At 43.3% G+C, this 15,584-nt stretch overlaps 1 protein-coding gene across 2 annotated transcripts in view; it reads left to right on the forward strand.

Moving 5' to 3' along the window:
- klhl6 (kelch-like family member 6) overlaps positions 1-15,584 on the forward strand; it is a 75,809-nt gene that overhangs the window by 57,140 nt on the left and 3,085 nt on the right. For both annotated transcript variants that reach the window (XM_072572976.1, XM_072572975.1), the window contains 3 exons: positions 1,333-1,570; positions 5,193-5,395; positions 7,201-7,414. In XM_072572976.1, the coding sequence (XP_072429077.1) occupies positions 1,333-1,570; positions 5,193-5,395; positions 7,201-7,414 (655 nt within the window). The remainder of the gene's footprint in view (positions 1-1,332; positions 1,571-5,192; positions 5,396-7,200; positions 7,415-15,584) is intronic.

Genomic DNA, 15,584 nt, shown 5'->3' on the forward strand with positions numbered 1-15,584 from the left:
AGAGAGACAGAGTTAATCTTTCGATTTCAGTCTGACTCTTCTTCAGAGTTGGCTGGCATTACAGAAAACCTGTTTGAGAATTTAAGTATGAGGATCGCTATACAGCAGGAGCCAATTAATTCAGCCAGCACAGCGAGTGACAGGCGAGAGGATTTCAAAAGCATTTGGAAATGGTCAAAGGTTTTGGAGGATCTGTAGTTTACAGAGAGTTTTAGGTGTGAGGTTGGTGAGGGGAACATTGGAATAGTCAGTAGTAGCGAGGCTAAAGATATGTGCTTTGGTTCCACTATTTGGATGTCTCTAGGGATAAGACTTGGGACTGTATGAGGAAGGTTACCTTTACCTAAGAGTAATGATATGATCTGACTCTGGTAGGTTTCTGCAAAGTTCCTTTTATTTGCATCATAAAACATATCATTCTGTGAGGCAGCACATCTCTCTCTCTCTCTCTCTGGTATAGACATGCTGTAGAGTCTAGTACTTGACTGTGGATGCCACTGTCAACAGTGCAGCACTCCCTCAAAATGATTGTCTTTAGCTTAGATTGTGTGTTCAAGCTTCTGGAGTGGGACATGAACTCATGCCTTCTGGGTCAGAGGCAGAACCAGACTTTGACACGAGACCGATTCTGATGCCAATACTTGAGGCTATTCAGGTGATCAGCTCAGGGATTAAAGGTGAAACCTTTGTAAAATAGAAACATAGAAAATAGGTGCAGGAGTAGGCCATTTGGCCCTTCAACCCTGTACCATCATTCAATATGATCATGGTTTATCATGCAGTCTCAGCATCCCATTCCCACCCTCTCCCCCATATCCCTTGGTCCCTTTAGATACAATGACAATGTCCAGCTCCCTCTTGAATCTGTCTAATGAACTATCCCTAACAACTTCCTGTGGGAGAGAATTCACAACTCTCTGAGAGAAGAAATTCTTCTTTATTTCAGGCCTGAATGGCTTACCCCTTAGTCTCAGACTTGCCCAACATCAGGAACATTCTTCCTGCATTGAGACTGCCCAGTCCCATCAGGATTTATATGTTTCTATGCGATCCCCTCCTCATTCTTCTAAATTCCAGCGAGTACAAGCCCAGTCGATTCAGTCTTCCTAATATGTCAGCCTTTCCATCCCAGGAGTCAGTCTGGTGAACCTTTGCTGGTCTCCCTCGATAGCGAGAATGTCCTTCCTCGGACTTGGAGACCAAAACTGCACACAATACACAATACACTCTCTGATTTGGAGAGTGAAGAGTGACCCAGTTTCATGGTAACCTGGGTCTGAACAAAGCATATCCCTGCTTTTACATTCAGCCTTTCCTCTCAATGGTTTGCAGATTATCTCAGAGAGGACGAAACCCAGAATGCAGGAGTTCCAGTCAGAGGTCTTCATGATAATCGGTGGCTGCACCAAGGATGAGAAGTTTGTGTCGGAGGTGACCTGTTTAGACCCACTCCGACGAAGCCGTCTGGAGGTAGCCAAGCTGCCCATTACAGAGCTGGAGATAGAGAGTGAGAACAAGAAGTGGGTGGAGTTTGCCTGTATCACATTTCGGAATGAAGTCTACATCTCAGGTGAGCCATGAGTTTCAAACCTTCTGCTCATCACCCCCTGCTGGGTTGGCCCTTTACATTTGCATATTTTGCCCTCACCAAGGTGAGCCGTTGGGGAAGGATCACCACATTTCCAGCCTTCCCAAACCTGTGACCAATCTCAGTGCAGATTAGATGGGATGGTATAGAAGGAGCTTCTCTCTGTACCTAAGCTGCACTTTCCCTGGTTTGTATTTTTAAAAATCGCTCACAGAGATATGGGCATTAGTTGCCCATCCGTAATGCCTAAAGGGCAGTTAAAAGTCAGCTATATTGCTGTGGGTCCAGAGACATGTGTAGGTCAGACGTAGTGATGGCAGTTTCCTTCTTTCAAGGACAAACCAGAAAAAGCAATTGTTTAGACTTTTTTTTTAAATTTCAGATTTTAAAAATTGAATTCAAATGCCATCATGTGCCTTGGTAGGATTCAAACCTATCTTCCTGGAACATTGGTCTAGAATTAATGGATTGCTAGTCAAGTGCCATTACCACTGCTCCATTATCAGTCTTTGGTGGGACAATGCAGTGGGAGATGCACTCTGTATCAGCCAGTATTAACCCGCATCTCAACAAACAAAATGATTCAGAAATTAAAAAGGCAACATGTATTTGATTCCTGTTTCCAGCAACCCTGTGAATAGTTTAACTGCCTTCTTAAAATAAAGAAGCCAGTGGCTGTTCCAAACAAATTGGCCAGAGATGGAAAACATTGAGAGCAACATAGAAAATGGAAATACAGAAGGAAATTTGGCTTAGGACACTATTTTACATATTAATGAACCAAAGCTGAATTTTACTGTTAACAGTCTCCTTCATCATGCTGTTAGGCACCATGCATTTCCAAAGTTATCTTTATCCCCTAGTTTCTTTTGCCCTTATAATTTGGAGTGCACAGGAACAGAAGTATATCATTCAGCTCCTTGATCTGGCTCTAGATTTAGATTAGATTAGATTACTTACAGTGTGGAAACAGGCCCTTCGGCCCAACAAGTCCACACCGCCCCCGCCGAAGCGTAACCCACCCATACCCCTACATCTACCCCTTACCTAACACTACGGGCAATTTAGCATGGCCAATTCACCTGACCTGCACATCTTTGGACTGTGGGAGGAAACCGGAGCACCCGGAGGAAACCCACGCAGACACGGGGAGAACATGCAAACTCCACACAGTCAGTCGCCTGAGGCGGGAATTGAACCCAGGTCTCCGGCGCTGCGAGGCAGCAGTGCTAACCACTGTGCCACCGTGCCGCTCTACTACTCAACAACAACAACTTGTATTTCCATAATGCCCTCTAAAGGTTGCAAAGCTTTTCACAGACGAGTTCACAAAGAGAAAGGAGATATGACACCGAGTCATATCATGGCAGATGACCAGAGGTTTGGTCAAAGCGGCAGATTTAATCTCGAAGTAGGAAAATGAGGAAAAGTGGTGTAAGGCTTTAGGGAGGTAATTCCATGCACCAGAGGGAACTTCTCCAATGGTGATGGGACTTAAAAAATCAGGAATGTGAGAAAGGCAAGAGTTAGAGGAGTGCACAGTAGTTGGAGGGTAGTAGGACTGGAGAACAATGTAGAGACGAGGCAAAAGTCAGGCCATGGATAGTTTTGAACACAGGGAAAAGAACTTTAAGAGTAAGGCATTGATTAAAAGGAAGCCAATGTAGACTGGTGAACACAGGGGTGATGGGTGAACAGCGTTTGGCACAGAAAACTTCAGATGACATTCAAATTATGCAGGGAGGAAGTGGGTTCAAACTCAGCTATATTTTATAATGGTCAGGTTTAAAGTCAACATAGGCCTGGTGATGGAGTCAATAATAGATGAGCAGAGGCATGTGTGGAGATGGACAATATTACAAGGTGGAATTGGGAGGGCTTTGTACAGTGGCCAGAAGCTCACCTCAAGATCAAGTATGACACCAAGCCTCAACCGGTTGCTAATCTGATCTTGGCTGATTTGTACCTCTACCTTATTTATCCACCTTTGACACCCTTGCCTAATAAAAATCCATTGCTCTAATTCTTGACAATGTTTGGATATTCAAACCTTTTGAAGAGATGGCTCCAGATTTCCACTATCTTTTGCGTGAAGTGGTATTGCCTGACTACATTCCCGAATGTCCAAGCTCTCAATTGAAGGTTATGTTCTCTCACTGGAAGAAATTGAGGGTTATATTAACTCTGCGAAATTAGCTGGATTTGGGATGCATCAAAATCCAGCCCACAACTTCTCTGCATCTACTCTAACCAAATCTTTTCATCATTTTACTCACCTCAATCAGATCAACTCACAACCTCCTAAACAGAAGGTTAGGTATCCAAGCAATCAGTTATTGAATCACGGCATGATAGAACACAGAAAGAAGCTATTCAGCTTAGTTTGCCTGTGTCAACTCTTTGATAGAACACTGCTGCCTCACACAGCTCCAGGGTCCCAGGTTCCGATTCCATCCTGAGGTGACTGTCTGTGTGGAGTTTGCACATTCCCCTTGTGTCTGCGTGGATTTGCTCTGGTTTCCTCTCACAGCCCCAAGATGTGCAGGTTCGGTGGATTGGCCATGTTAAATTGCCCATCCTTTCCACAGATGTCCATGTGAAATGCAGGGGTGGGTCTGTGTGGGAAGCTCTTTGGAGGATCAGTGTGGACTTGATGGGCTGAATGGCCTGCTTGCTCACTGCAGGGATTCTGTGATTCATTGTCGTGGGGTTTGTGTCAGTTTTAGCACCTTGATTGTTGGGTGGGTGGAAAGGGCCTGTGGGGACAGGGAGAGGCATCTGCGCAGACCCAACCTGCAACATGCATATTTTCCAACTGAACAGTAAAGTCTTCACTGATATTACCCACATCCTAAGCGTTGTCCAACTGTCTTGAGCTACATTAGTTAGGTTTTTGTCTTCAGCATTGTGGGTATTTCAAGATGCACCATGGTGGTGGACTGGATTAACCCAAAGTGAGGAACAGACTTGAACCATTGGGGTCCTGAACTCTGAGGCAGCAATAGCCACTATGCAGCTCCTGACTGAGTTATAACAACCTCTCTCTCTCTCTCTCTCTCTCTCTTTATCTCTCTCTCTCTCTCTCTCTCTCTCTCTAACAGGCCCCACTCTCAGGGAGGGATTGCAACAATTTTCAAACCTCATAATAAGGTCGCAGTGGGAAGTGATTGGGGAGCACTGTGGTAGACTGTTGAAAGAGCCTGATATTTCTCAGCATGTGATTGCCAGGCCAGGAAATTCACTTTCTTTGGGGGATACAATGTATTTTTCAACCACAAGGCCCCAAGTTCGAGACCTGTGACAGCCAGAGATTCCTTTCAGGAGAAATCAGAAATAGAATTAGAATTAGCTTTACTGTCACGTGTACTCAAATGGGGAAGAGTTTACAAGTCGCCATTTATGGTGCCATCTTAGGTACAAGGTACCCAGGTACAGCTTCTTAATTTTGGGGGAAAAAGGTTGGAAAAATAAAGAAATAAAAAAACCTAGCATTATAGATCTTATGAATAAAATAGAAAAATAAAGAAATTATCTTGGGAAAAGAGAAAGGACAAGAATTAAGTGTTTGCAAGACTAAAATTTCTCTTTCTGTGGCACTTTGCAGGTGGTAAAGAGACACAGCATGAAGTGTGGAAGTACAATGCCTCCTTAAATAAGTGGATTCAGGTTGAATATTTAAACACTGGAAGGTGGCGGCACAAGATGGCAGTTCTGAGTGGCAAAGTGTATGCAGTGGGCGGTTTTGATGGTATTTCACGTCTCAACAGTGTGGAAGCATACGACCCCTTTCACAACTGCTGGTCAGAGGTATCTATAAAATCCCCACAACTGTGTTATATTCTGACGAGGAGTCTTACGAGACTCGAAAAGTTAACTGTATTCCTCTCTGACCTCACATGATACCAGACCTGCTCAGTTTCTCTCACAATTTCTGTTATTATTTCAGCTCTCCCGCATCTATAGTATTTTGTTTTCATCTCTGCCGTATTGTCAATGTTAATATCAGTCTTGAGTATAATGCGATTTTTCTCATGGACTGTGCACTTTCTGTTTATTTCACCCATTATACCTGGTATGACAATTTTTCTGCTGTGCTACTTTGGTCGCATTTGGATCATTAGATTCAAGGCTTCCTCAAAAATGTGCCAAAGTGCTTCACAACCATTGGTGTACCTCTTAGTCACTATTGCAAAGTAATTTAAGCCACAGCAGTCAAATTGTGTAGGTCAAGATATTTTATGTCCAGCTTAGAGGGTAGTTAAAGCCCTAGTCTAACATTTCATTCAAAAGACAGTACCTCTGACTATGCAGCACCAAAGTGTCAGCCTAGATTAGGTGTACACATCCTGGGAAGAGACTTGATCCTACAATTTGTTTGACCCAGAAATGACCGAGTGAACACAACTGTCCTGAAACAAAATAGAACAGTTTCTTGAAAATAAAATCAATAAGTTGTTCAAAAGTACACATTGTGACTAGTTTGCAGTTTCAGGTAATAATAATTGTATTTTAAGTGTGATCTTAAGATGTCCCAAAGCATTTTGCTAGCACTGAAAGACAACAAACTGGAGTTACATGAGAATAGTGTTTCCTCTTCTGTAACCTTTCTCGAGATGTGGGTCAGGATTTAGTCTGGGCCTGTTTCCAGGCCTAGACTTCACACTGTGGAGCCCGTAGCTGAACAGGTAGACCAGAGAATCAGGAGATGTTGGTACCGAACAACGTACTGTCATAAAAACAGAGAATGATAGAAATACAGAACAGGTTAGGCAGTATCCGTGGAAACAAAGTTTGTAAGGAAATTGATTAAGCATTTGTAGAATTTGGATCTTTCCTTTTTTTTTGTGAACAGGACATACTCACGTAGCTTTCATCATTGTTCATTAGAGTTTTGAGAAGATTTGTAGCTCAGATTGAGGTTCTGAATGTAGGTTTGCTCGCTGAACTGGAAGGTTTGTTTTCAGACGTTTCGGCGCCATACTAGTTAACATCTTCAGTGAGCCTCTGAATGAAGCACTGATGGTGTAGCCCACTTTCTATTTATATGTTTGAGTTTCCTAGGGTTGGTGATGCCATTTCCTGGAAAACATGTAAATAGAAAGTGGGCTACACCATCAGTGCTTCATTCGGAGGCTCATTGAAGGTATTAACTAGTATGGTGACGAAACATCTGAAAAATGACCCTTCCAGCTCAGTGAGCAAACCTACATCCATTGTTCATTAGAGTCCAGTGTTGCAGTTGTACTGGAACAGCTTATCTGGGGCTTTGGTTGAGTCTGTAACTTAAGGCATGAGCCCCAAATGGACAGAATTCTCTTGTGGCCCCCAGCTTCTGCAGCGCCAGAGCATTAAACTTTTTTTTCTATCATGTGGCATTTCTCCACTTCGCTCAGACCTGGCAGGGGAGAGAGGGGGTAGAGTGGTCACGAGGTTTGGCAGGGAAATACTTGGCTCTGAAGAAGCGTGATGGAAAGAAGCTGAAGGAATGAGAGAAAGACCGAATATTTTTTAATCTTTAAGTATTCTTGAGCAATTACAACGCTCACTCCCAAAGGGGTCCTTCCATTCTGGGCATTGGTTAAGCAAGACTCAAATGATTTCCTCTCCTGCAGGTAGTTCCACTCCTTGTAAATGTGAGTTCGTTTGCAGCCACCACCTATAAGAAGAAACTCTACGTGATTGGAGGAGGACCCAATGGGAAGTTGGCCACTGACAGAACCCAATGCTATGACCCGACAGTAAATAAATGGAGCCTCAAGTCACCAATGCCTGTTGAAGCCAAGTGCATCAATGCCGTTACATTCAATGATCACATTTATGTTGTAGGTATGTGGACTGTGCTGCTTTACTGTGGGATGGTGGGTGGTGAGTGCAGGTGTTCGGACCTGGATAAAGAGATTGGGTGCAACTTTCTGTTTAAGGAGAATGTTTCAGAAGATGAAAAGCGCATTTGGCCATTCACTTAGATCATTGCTGACCTTTACTTGAACTTCATTTTCCCACCTTTGATCCATAAGTATTGACACCTTTAGGTATTAAAAATCTATCAAGCTTAAAATTCAAAAGGACACTTTCTGGAAGAAAATGTTTCAGACGGACTTTTCTCTCTGGAGAGAAGGAGGAAGAGAGGTGATCTGATCGAGGTGTACCAGGTAATGAGAGGCATGAATAGAGTTGATAGCCAGAGACTTTTCCCCAGGGTAGGATTGACTGCCACGAGGGGTCATAATTTTAAGGTGTTAGGAGGAAGGTATATAGGAGATGTCAGATATAGGTTCTTTACGCAGAGAGTTGTGAATGCATGGAATGCGTTGCCAGTGGTGGTGGTGGTGGAGGCAGAGTCATTAGGGACATTTAAGCGACTGCTGGACATGCACATGGACGGCAGTTAATTGAGGTGCATGGGTTATTTTATTTTAGATTAGGATTAATCCTTGGCACAACATGGTGGGCTGAAGGGCCTGTTCTGTGCTGTACTTTTCTATGTTTTATGTTGTGGATACATTATACTCAGTATGTTTTTTATTATCCCTACATGGGATATGGGCATTGCTGGAAAGTCCTGTTTTTGTCATGCTTCTTCACTGAGCGGTCCATTTCAGAAGGTGGTTAGTTATAGTCCATCACACTTGATGGTGGTCTGGAGTCTCATGTGGACTAGGCCAGGTAAGGACAGCAGATTTCCTTCTTAAATGCCCTGTTGACCATTTAACACCCTCAGAATTAACATCTAGGGGCCAAATTTGGGGCAGCTCTTGTATTAAACAGTCAAACAATAATCAGCTTGACATTGTCTGTAAGATATGATTCCGTGAGCATGACTACATTTAAGATTTACAAGAATATTGCCGGGGTTGGAAGGTTTGAACTACAGGGAGAGGCTGAACAGGCTGGGGCTGTTTTCCTTGGAATGTTGGAGTCTGAGGGATGACCTTATTGAGGTTTATAAAATCATGAGGGGCATGGATAGGGTGAATAGTCACTGTCCTTTTCCCAGGGTAGGGGATTCCAAAACTAGAGGGCATAAGTTTAAGGTGAGAGGGGAGAGATTTAAAGGGGACCTAAGGGATAACATTTTCATGCAGAAGGTGGTGTGTGTATGGAATGAGTTGCCACAAGAAGTGGTGGAGGCTGGTACAATTACAGCATGGAAAAAGTATCTGAATGGGTATACTGAATTGGAAGAGTTTTGAGGAGTATGGGCCAAATGCTAGCAAATGGGACTAGATCAATTTAAGATGTCTATTCAGAGCAGACAAGTTGGACCGAAGGATCTGTTTCCTTGCTGTACAACTCTATGGCTCTGTATCCCAGACAGTATCATTGCCATTCTTGGATATATCCTGCCCCACCAGTAGGACAGACTTGCTGAAGTTGGCAGCATACTGATTTCCAGTTGAAATAAAGCTATAAAATGCCCAGGGATGTATTCAGAATTGATTTCAGATCCTATGATGTTTCATAGATCAGGTCAAACATAGGAAGGAATCCACCTGCTGATTACCACCTACAGTTCCACCTCCCCCACTCCCACCCCCACAGCTTCTGTAAGCTGATGAATCTGTTCCCCATGTTGAATATCAATTGGGAGAAGCATTTGTGGTGGAAAGATTACAGAATGTGTTCTGAGTGAGCCATTTAGAGTCATAGAGTCATAGAGATGTACAGCACAGAAACAGACCCTTCGGTCCAACTCGTTCATGCCGACCAGATATCCTATCCTAATCTAGTCCCATTTGCCAACACCTGGCACATCCCTTTAAACTCTTCCTATTCATATACTCATCCAGATGCTTTTTAAATGTTGTAATTGTACCAACCTCCACCACTAGCTCTGGTAGCTCATTCCATACATGCATCACCCTCTGTGTGAAACATTTGCCCCTTAGGTCTCTTTTATATCATTTCCCCGCTCACTCGAAACCTATGTCCTCTAGATCTGGACTCCCCCACAGTGGCTCAGTAGCTCCTCTACTTAAAAAATTGACTGAGTCCCTCAAGTACATAACTGCTGGACTGGGTCTGTGGCAAGTGGTGAGAGAATCAACAAGAAGGAAAAGCCAGCATGACCTTGACCTCACTGACTCGCCTGTTGAAGATTCATCTGTCCATGACAGTAATTGTGGGAATGAACAATGCACAGTCTTTTTGGAAATGAAGTCCCATGTTCACATTGAGGATCGTGTTGTGTGGCACTACCTCTGTGCTCAACGCAATTGACTTTGAACAAATCTGGCAACTCAGAACTGGGCATCCATGAGGTGCTGTGGGTCATTGGCAGTAACAGAATATAGTTCAGCCACAAGGTGGCATATCCCCCACTCTACCATTACCATCAACCTGGGATCAACCCTGAATTCAATGAACGGGGCAGACAGGCATGCAGGGATCAGCATCTCGAATTGAGGTTGTTGGATGTCAAAGATATCAGCTCCAGGACATCTCTGCAGGTGTTCCTCAGGGGAGTATACTAGGCCCAAACATCATCATCAATAATCTACCTTCCATAAGGTCAGAAGTGTTGGGTATACTTTGTTCATTGCACAATATTCAGCATGATTCCCAACTCCTCAGATATTGAAGCTATCAATGTTGTCCATGTGCAGCAAGATCTGGATGTCATCCAGACTTGGTCTGATAGTTGGCAAATAACATTCACTGCAAGCATGTGCTAGGACTGACCATCTTCAACAAGAGAAAATCTAACCATTGCCCCACCATCACTGAATTTCCCCACTATCAATATATTGGATTTGCCATGATCAGCCATGTAAATACTGGAGCTGCAAGAGTCTGGAAATTCTGCCCCTTCTCACTCCCTAACATCTGTCCACCATTTGTGAAATGCAAGTCAGGGGTGTGTTGGAATACCCCTGCATGATTGCAGCTCCAATCATACTCAAGAAGCTAAACATCATTCGGGAAAAAGAAGCTTGCATGAATGGCATCCCCTTTACCACCTTTAACATTCATTCTTTGCATCATCAATGCTCAGTAGCAGCAAAGTGTACAATCTAAAAGATGCACTGCAGAAATTCATCAAGGCTCCTTAGGCAGCACCTTCCAAACATAAGATCCAACATAAGACCCTCTGCAGTTTGTGATACATATAATGACTTGGATGAAAATGTCGATGGGTGGCTTAGTAAGTTTGCAGAGGATATAAAAATTGGTGGAATTATGGATAGCATTGTCAAAGGATACAAAGGGATATAGATCAGTTGCAGGTATAGGCTGAGAAATGGCAGATGGAGTTCATCTGGATAAATGTGAGGTTTTGCACTTTGGGAAATCAAATGTTAAGGAAAAGTATACAGTTAATGGCAGGCCCTCGAACAGCATTGATATGCAGAGGGATCTTGGGGTTCAAGCCCATAGATCCCTGAAAGTGGCCACTCAAGTAGATAGGATGGTAAAGAAATTGTATGGTATGCTTGCCTTTATTGGTTGGGGAATTAAATGCAAGAGTCAGGATGTCATGCTGCAGCGTTATAAGGCTTTGGTTAGGCCACACTTAAAAGTGTTGCATTCAATTCTGCTTGCCACGTTACAGGAAGGATGTGGAGGCTTTGGAGAGAGTGCAGAAGAGGTTTACCAGGATGCTGCCTGGATTAGAAGCTGTGAACCATAAGGAGAGGCTAGAAAAACTCAGGTTGTTTTTTTTCTGGAGCAGCAAAGGCTGAGGGGAGACTTGATAGAAGTCTAAAAAATTATGAAATGCATAGATAGGGTTGATGGTCAGAATCGTTTGCCCAGAATTGAAATATCTAATGCTAGAGGGTAGGCATTTAAGATGAGAGGGAGACAATGGAGATGTAAGGGCAAGTGTTTTACACAGAGAGTGGTAAGTGCCTGGAATGTGCTGCCAAGGGAAATAGTGGAGGCAGATACGATAGGGGTGTTTAAGGGGCTTTTAGATAAGCACATGAATATGCAAAGAATGGAGAGATATGGATCAAGGCCAGGCAGAAGGGATTAGTTTCATTTGGCGTCATGTTCAGCACAACATCATGGGCTGAAGGGCCCGTTCGTGTACTGTACTGTTCTATGTTCTATTACCATCTAGAGGGACAAGAGCAGCAAATATTGGGAACACCACTCCTATAAGTTCTCCTCCAAGCCACTCACCATCCTGACTTGGAAATATTTGGCATTCCTTCAGTGTCACTGAGTCAAAATCACGGAATTCCTTCCCCACAGGCATTGTGGGACCACCAACAGCAAAGAAATTATAGAAATTCAAGAGTGTGGCCGAGCAGCACCTCCTACAGGTCAATTAGGAGTGGGAAACAATTGCTGGCCCAAACAGCAACACCCATATCCTGTGAATGAATGAATAAATAACAAACAGAGGAAAAGTTTGAAAGTTTCAAGTCGTACTTAGGCCTCTTTGACATTTATTGCAAGATGAATGTGTCACACTGCTCTGCTTCCTCATTGTTTTCTGGCCATTTTGATCTGTCACTTCCTAATTTCTACAGTTTTCATTGCAGAACATCTTGCCTTAAAGCCGGAGTTGACTAATACTTTTAGACATCTGTCTTGCGGTGACATTATTATTGTCTCATCACATTTCTTCTGCATATTATTGTTTGCTCAATCACTTTCACTTCTCCTTTCTATCTCAGTGGCTGTTGTGGCCCTTTAGTAATGCAGAAATTCCCATCACCTCTCACCAGCAGTTCATCCATTACACTCGAAAGCCACATTTGCCAACCATAGGCTTATTTTATCAGCCAGTGATTGATAATTCCAACCTAGCTCTGCATTGTTCAGGCAATGTTCTTCTCTCTGGCCTCCCCCCACTCCACAATCACCACCCCTCCATTTGCTTGATTTCATCCCTATCTCTACTGCCTGTATCCTAACACTGCAAGGTCCATTCACCCATCACCACTTATACTTGCAAACTTCCTGTCTGGCAACATCTTGAACTTAAAAATCGCATTCTCAGGTTCAAAATTGGTCCACGATCTCACCCTTTCCCTGTGACCTCCTCCTCCGAGGTAAGACCAGAAGGTATAGCCACAGGAGCAAACCACATGGACCTTTGAACCTGCCTCACTGTTTAGGGAGATTACGGTTGAATTTCTGCATTAACTTTGCTGGGTCACCCCATAACCATACCCCTTCACTCCCCGAAAGCTATTCATCGCCAAATCGAACAGCTGAGCACTTACAGTACTCTGAGGTTCAGAATTCCTAAAATGCACAATCATCTGACTAAGGATTGTCCTATCTCAAGTGGTTTTCAAATGTTATGATCTCTATAGTCCTCCAACTCTGGCCGTTTTCATCCTTACCATTGGCAGATGTGCCTCCAACATTCTTGGTTTTAAACTTGGCTGTCCGCTGATGGATCCCCAAACCTCTTTGTCTATTCCTTCTCCCTTAAGGTGCTACTTAAAACATACTCCTCTATCACTGTGACTATGCATTACTTTGGGTCTTTGTTCCCTGCTTGGTGTCAACTTTCTGTCTTATTAATCTTCTGACAGTACGTTAAAGGTGTAATTTCAATGCAAGTTGTTGATGGCAAACTCATTCTCAAACTCAGCAAATATTTCCAATCCTGGGCAGAAATTAGTGGCCTCCACCCTGTTGTGCGTTTGAAATTTATTCAGGACAGACTTTGGCTACGGGGACCCCACTGCCTTCATACTTCCACCCTGAAGCCTGTGGCAGAAAAGACCCCATGACGGCCTCTCTATCTCCTGCTAATAGAGACTCATGGCTGGGCAATGTGTTGATAACCACACCCTTTGGATCAAACAGTGGAAAATGCAGGGTGCTGCTAACAAGTTCCTTGTGATGAATCCCATTTGACAAGGGTGACCCATAGTGAGACTGGTTCTTGTGAAAGAGGTTGCAGACAACACAGGTCCCACGCCACTAAGACCCACCCCTGGCACTGCAGTGCAAACCATTCCTGCTCTTGTGGAGAGAGACACAAACAATGCTGTACTTCATAAGGTGTGCCCCTTACGGATTAAATGACAGACAAATTCAACAAATAAGGATCCTACCTCTTGGGGTTGTAGATAAGTACTTGTTAACTAAAATAACAAGTAAAATCACAACCCATACAAATCCATGTCAAAATACAAGAGGCTTTAAGCCATTACTCAACACAATGGTTTCAGACTGTTCCTCTGCTGATATTTGTATCTGCATGTATCAGATGTGGAACTGACATAAGGAATTACCTATTTGTTAAGGGGAGCATCATTCTTATCACATTTGACTGACTGTGATCATGAAAATAGAGATAGCTTGAGGCATGCAGATTAGAGATTAAATCTCTAACCTGAAAAAAACTACAAGGGCAGTTGATAAACAGTCAAGTAAGCATTTCTCAGAAACTTTGATATTATATTCTGTGATAAAATACCAGAGCCTCTGTTCTGAGCAAAGTGTGGAATATTAATTGTCAATATGTTACTTCTCCAGTGAACAGAATTCCTTATAATTTAATTCAATATCTCAAACAGAACACCCATTTGGTGAAATATATTTTAATTGACTATTGCAAGCAAGGTTAAACATGCTTAAGGTTTCCAAGCTCTATAGTATACATTTTTCAGATTGCTGTAGCAAAATGGGATTGAGTGACAGATGAGAGCAGCTCCCTGTGGGTCTGCTACCTGCCAATGTGCCTATGAGTAGGTCCAGGCCACAGAGGGAATTGGAAGCAAAAGGTTGCAAAGTGAAAGAAGCATGTTTGAGATGTGGACAGAACTGGGCGGATGGTGTTCAATGTGAGAAAGCATGACGCTATGCCCTTCTGGCTCCATTAAAAACAAAGGTTATCAGGAATATTTTCCGAGAGGTAAGATACACTGTGAAGGTGGAAAAGAATGTGCATGTTGAAGTACAACCCACTGGAACAAACCCAGACACAATGGACTGAATGGTCCCATTCTGTGCCATACCTTTTCTACGGTTCTGATGGTGATCCTTGTCTCATGGGAGCTGGAATGCAAAGACTCGTAGAACCAGAACAAATAGGATCAGGAGTAGGCCGTTTGACCCCTCGAGCCTGCTCTGCCATTCAGTAGGATCACAGCTGATCTGCCAGTCCTCACATCCACTTTGACACCCTTTCCTCATAATCTTTGGTTTCTTTAATGATCAAGAATCTATCTATCTCAGTCTTATATCTGCACTCTGCCCGCACAGCTCTCTGTGGCAAGTCGGTTCTGAAGACTCTCAACCCTCTGGGAGAAGAAATGTCTGATCATCTCAGTCTTAGATTTGGTGTCCTTTTGTTCTGACACTTACCTCGCTTGTCCTAAACTGTCCTATGAGGGGAAACATCTTCTCAGCATTTACCCTGTCAAACTCCTTACAAACATCTGATATAGTTCAATGAGATCACCTCTTATTCTTCTAAACTCCAATGATTAGAGTCTAAATCCATTTCATGTTTTTTCATAAGCCAATCCTTCCATATTAGGGATCCTTCTGTGAACTGCCTGCAATTGAATAATATCTTTTCTTAAATAAGGAGAACAAAACGTTTCTCAAGAATCCAGATGTAGTCTCACAAGCACCTTGTACAGTTGCAGTAAGACTTCCCTACTCTAATACACCAACCCCCTTGAAATAAGGGCCAACATTCCATTAGCTTTCCTGATTAACTGCTGCCCCAGTGTGTTAACGTTCAGTGTTTATGGACTGAAATGATGCTTCTGTTGCATGGAGCCATGATCTGACTTCATCTGAAGTAGTGGGTCCAGATCTGGATGTCTCACCTTGAGATAAATATCTTAGCCTTGGAAAGTACTTGATGGGAACCCACTAGAAGATACCAGATACTAGGATGATATTGTGAAGGCAGGCTTCATGAACCTGACTTATACTCTCCTACATTTAGACAGTTTAGGGATAATCCAATTAAGGCGGTCTAAACTTCCATCGAAAGGAGCCCCAGAGATAGCCACCGTCACTCAGAGGAGGTCAGGGTGGGGGAACTCGGTCTTCCCCCATTCGCAAT

The sequence above is a fragment of the Chiloscyllium punctatum genome, chromosome 6 (genome assembly GCF_047496795.1).
Source record: "Chiloscyllium punctatum isolate Juve2018m chromosome 6, sChiPun1.3, whole genome shotgun sequence".
NCBI classification, from domain to species: Eukaryota; Metazoa; Chordata; class Chondrichthyes; order Orectolobiformes; family Hemiscylliidae; genus Chiloscyllium; species Chiloscyllium punctatum.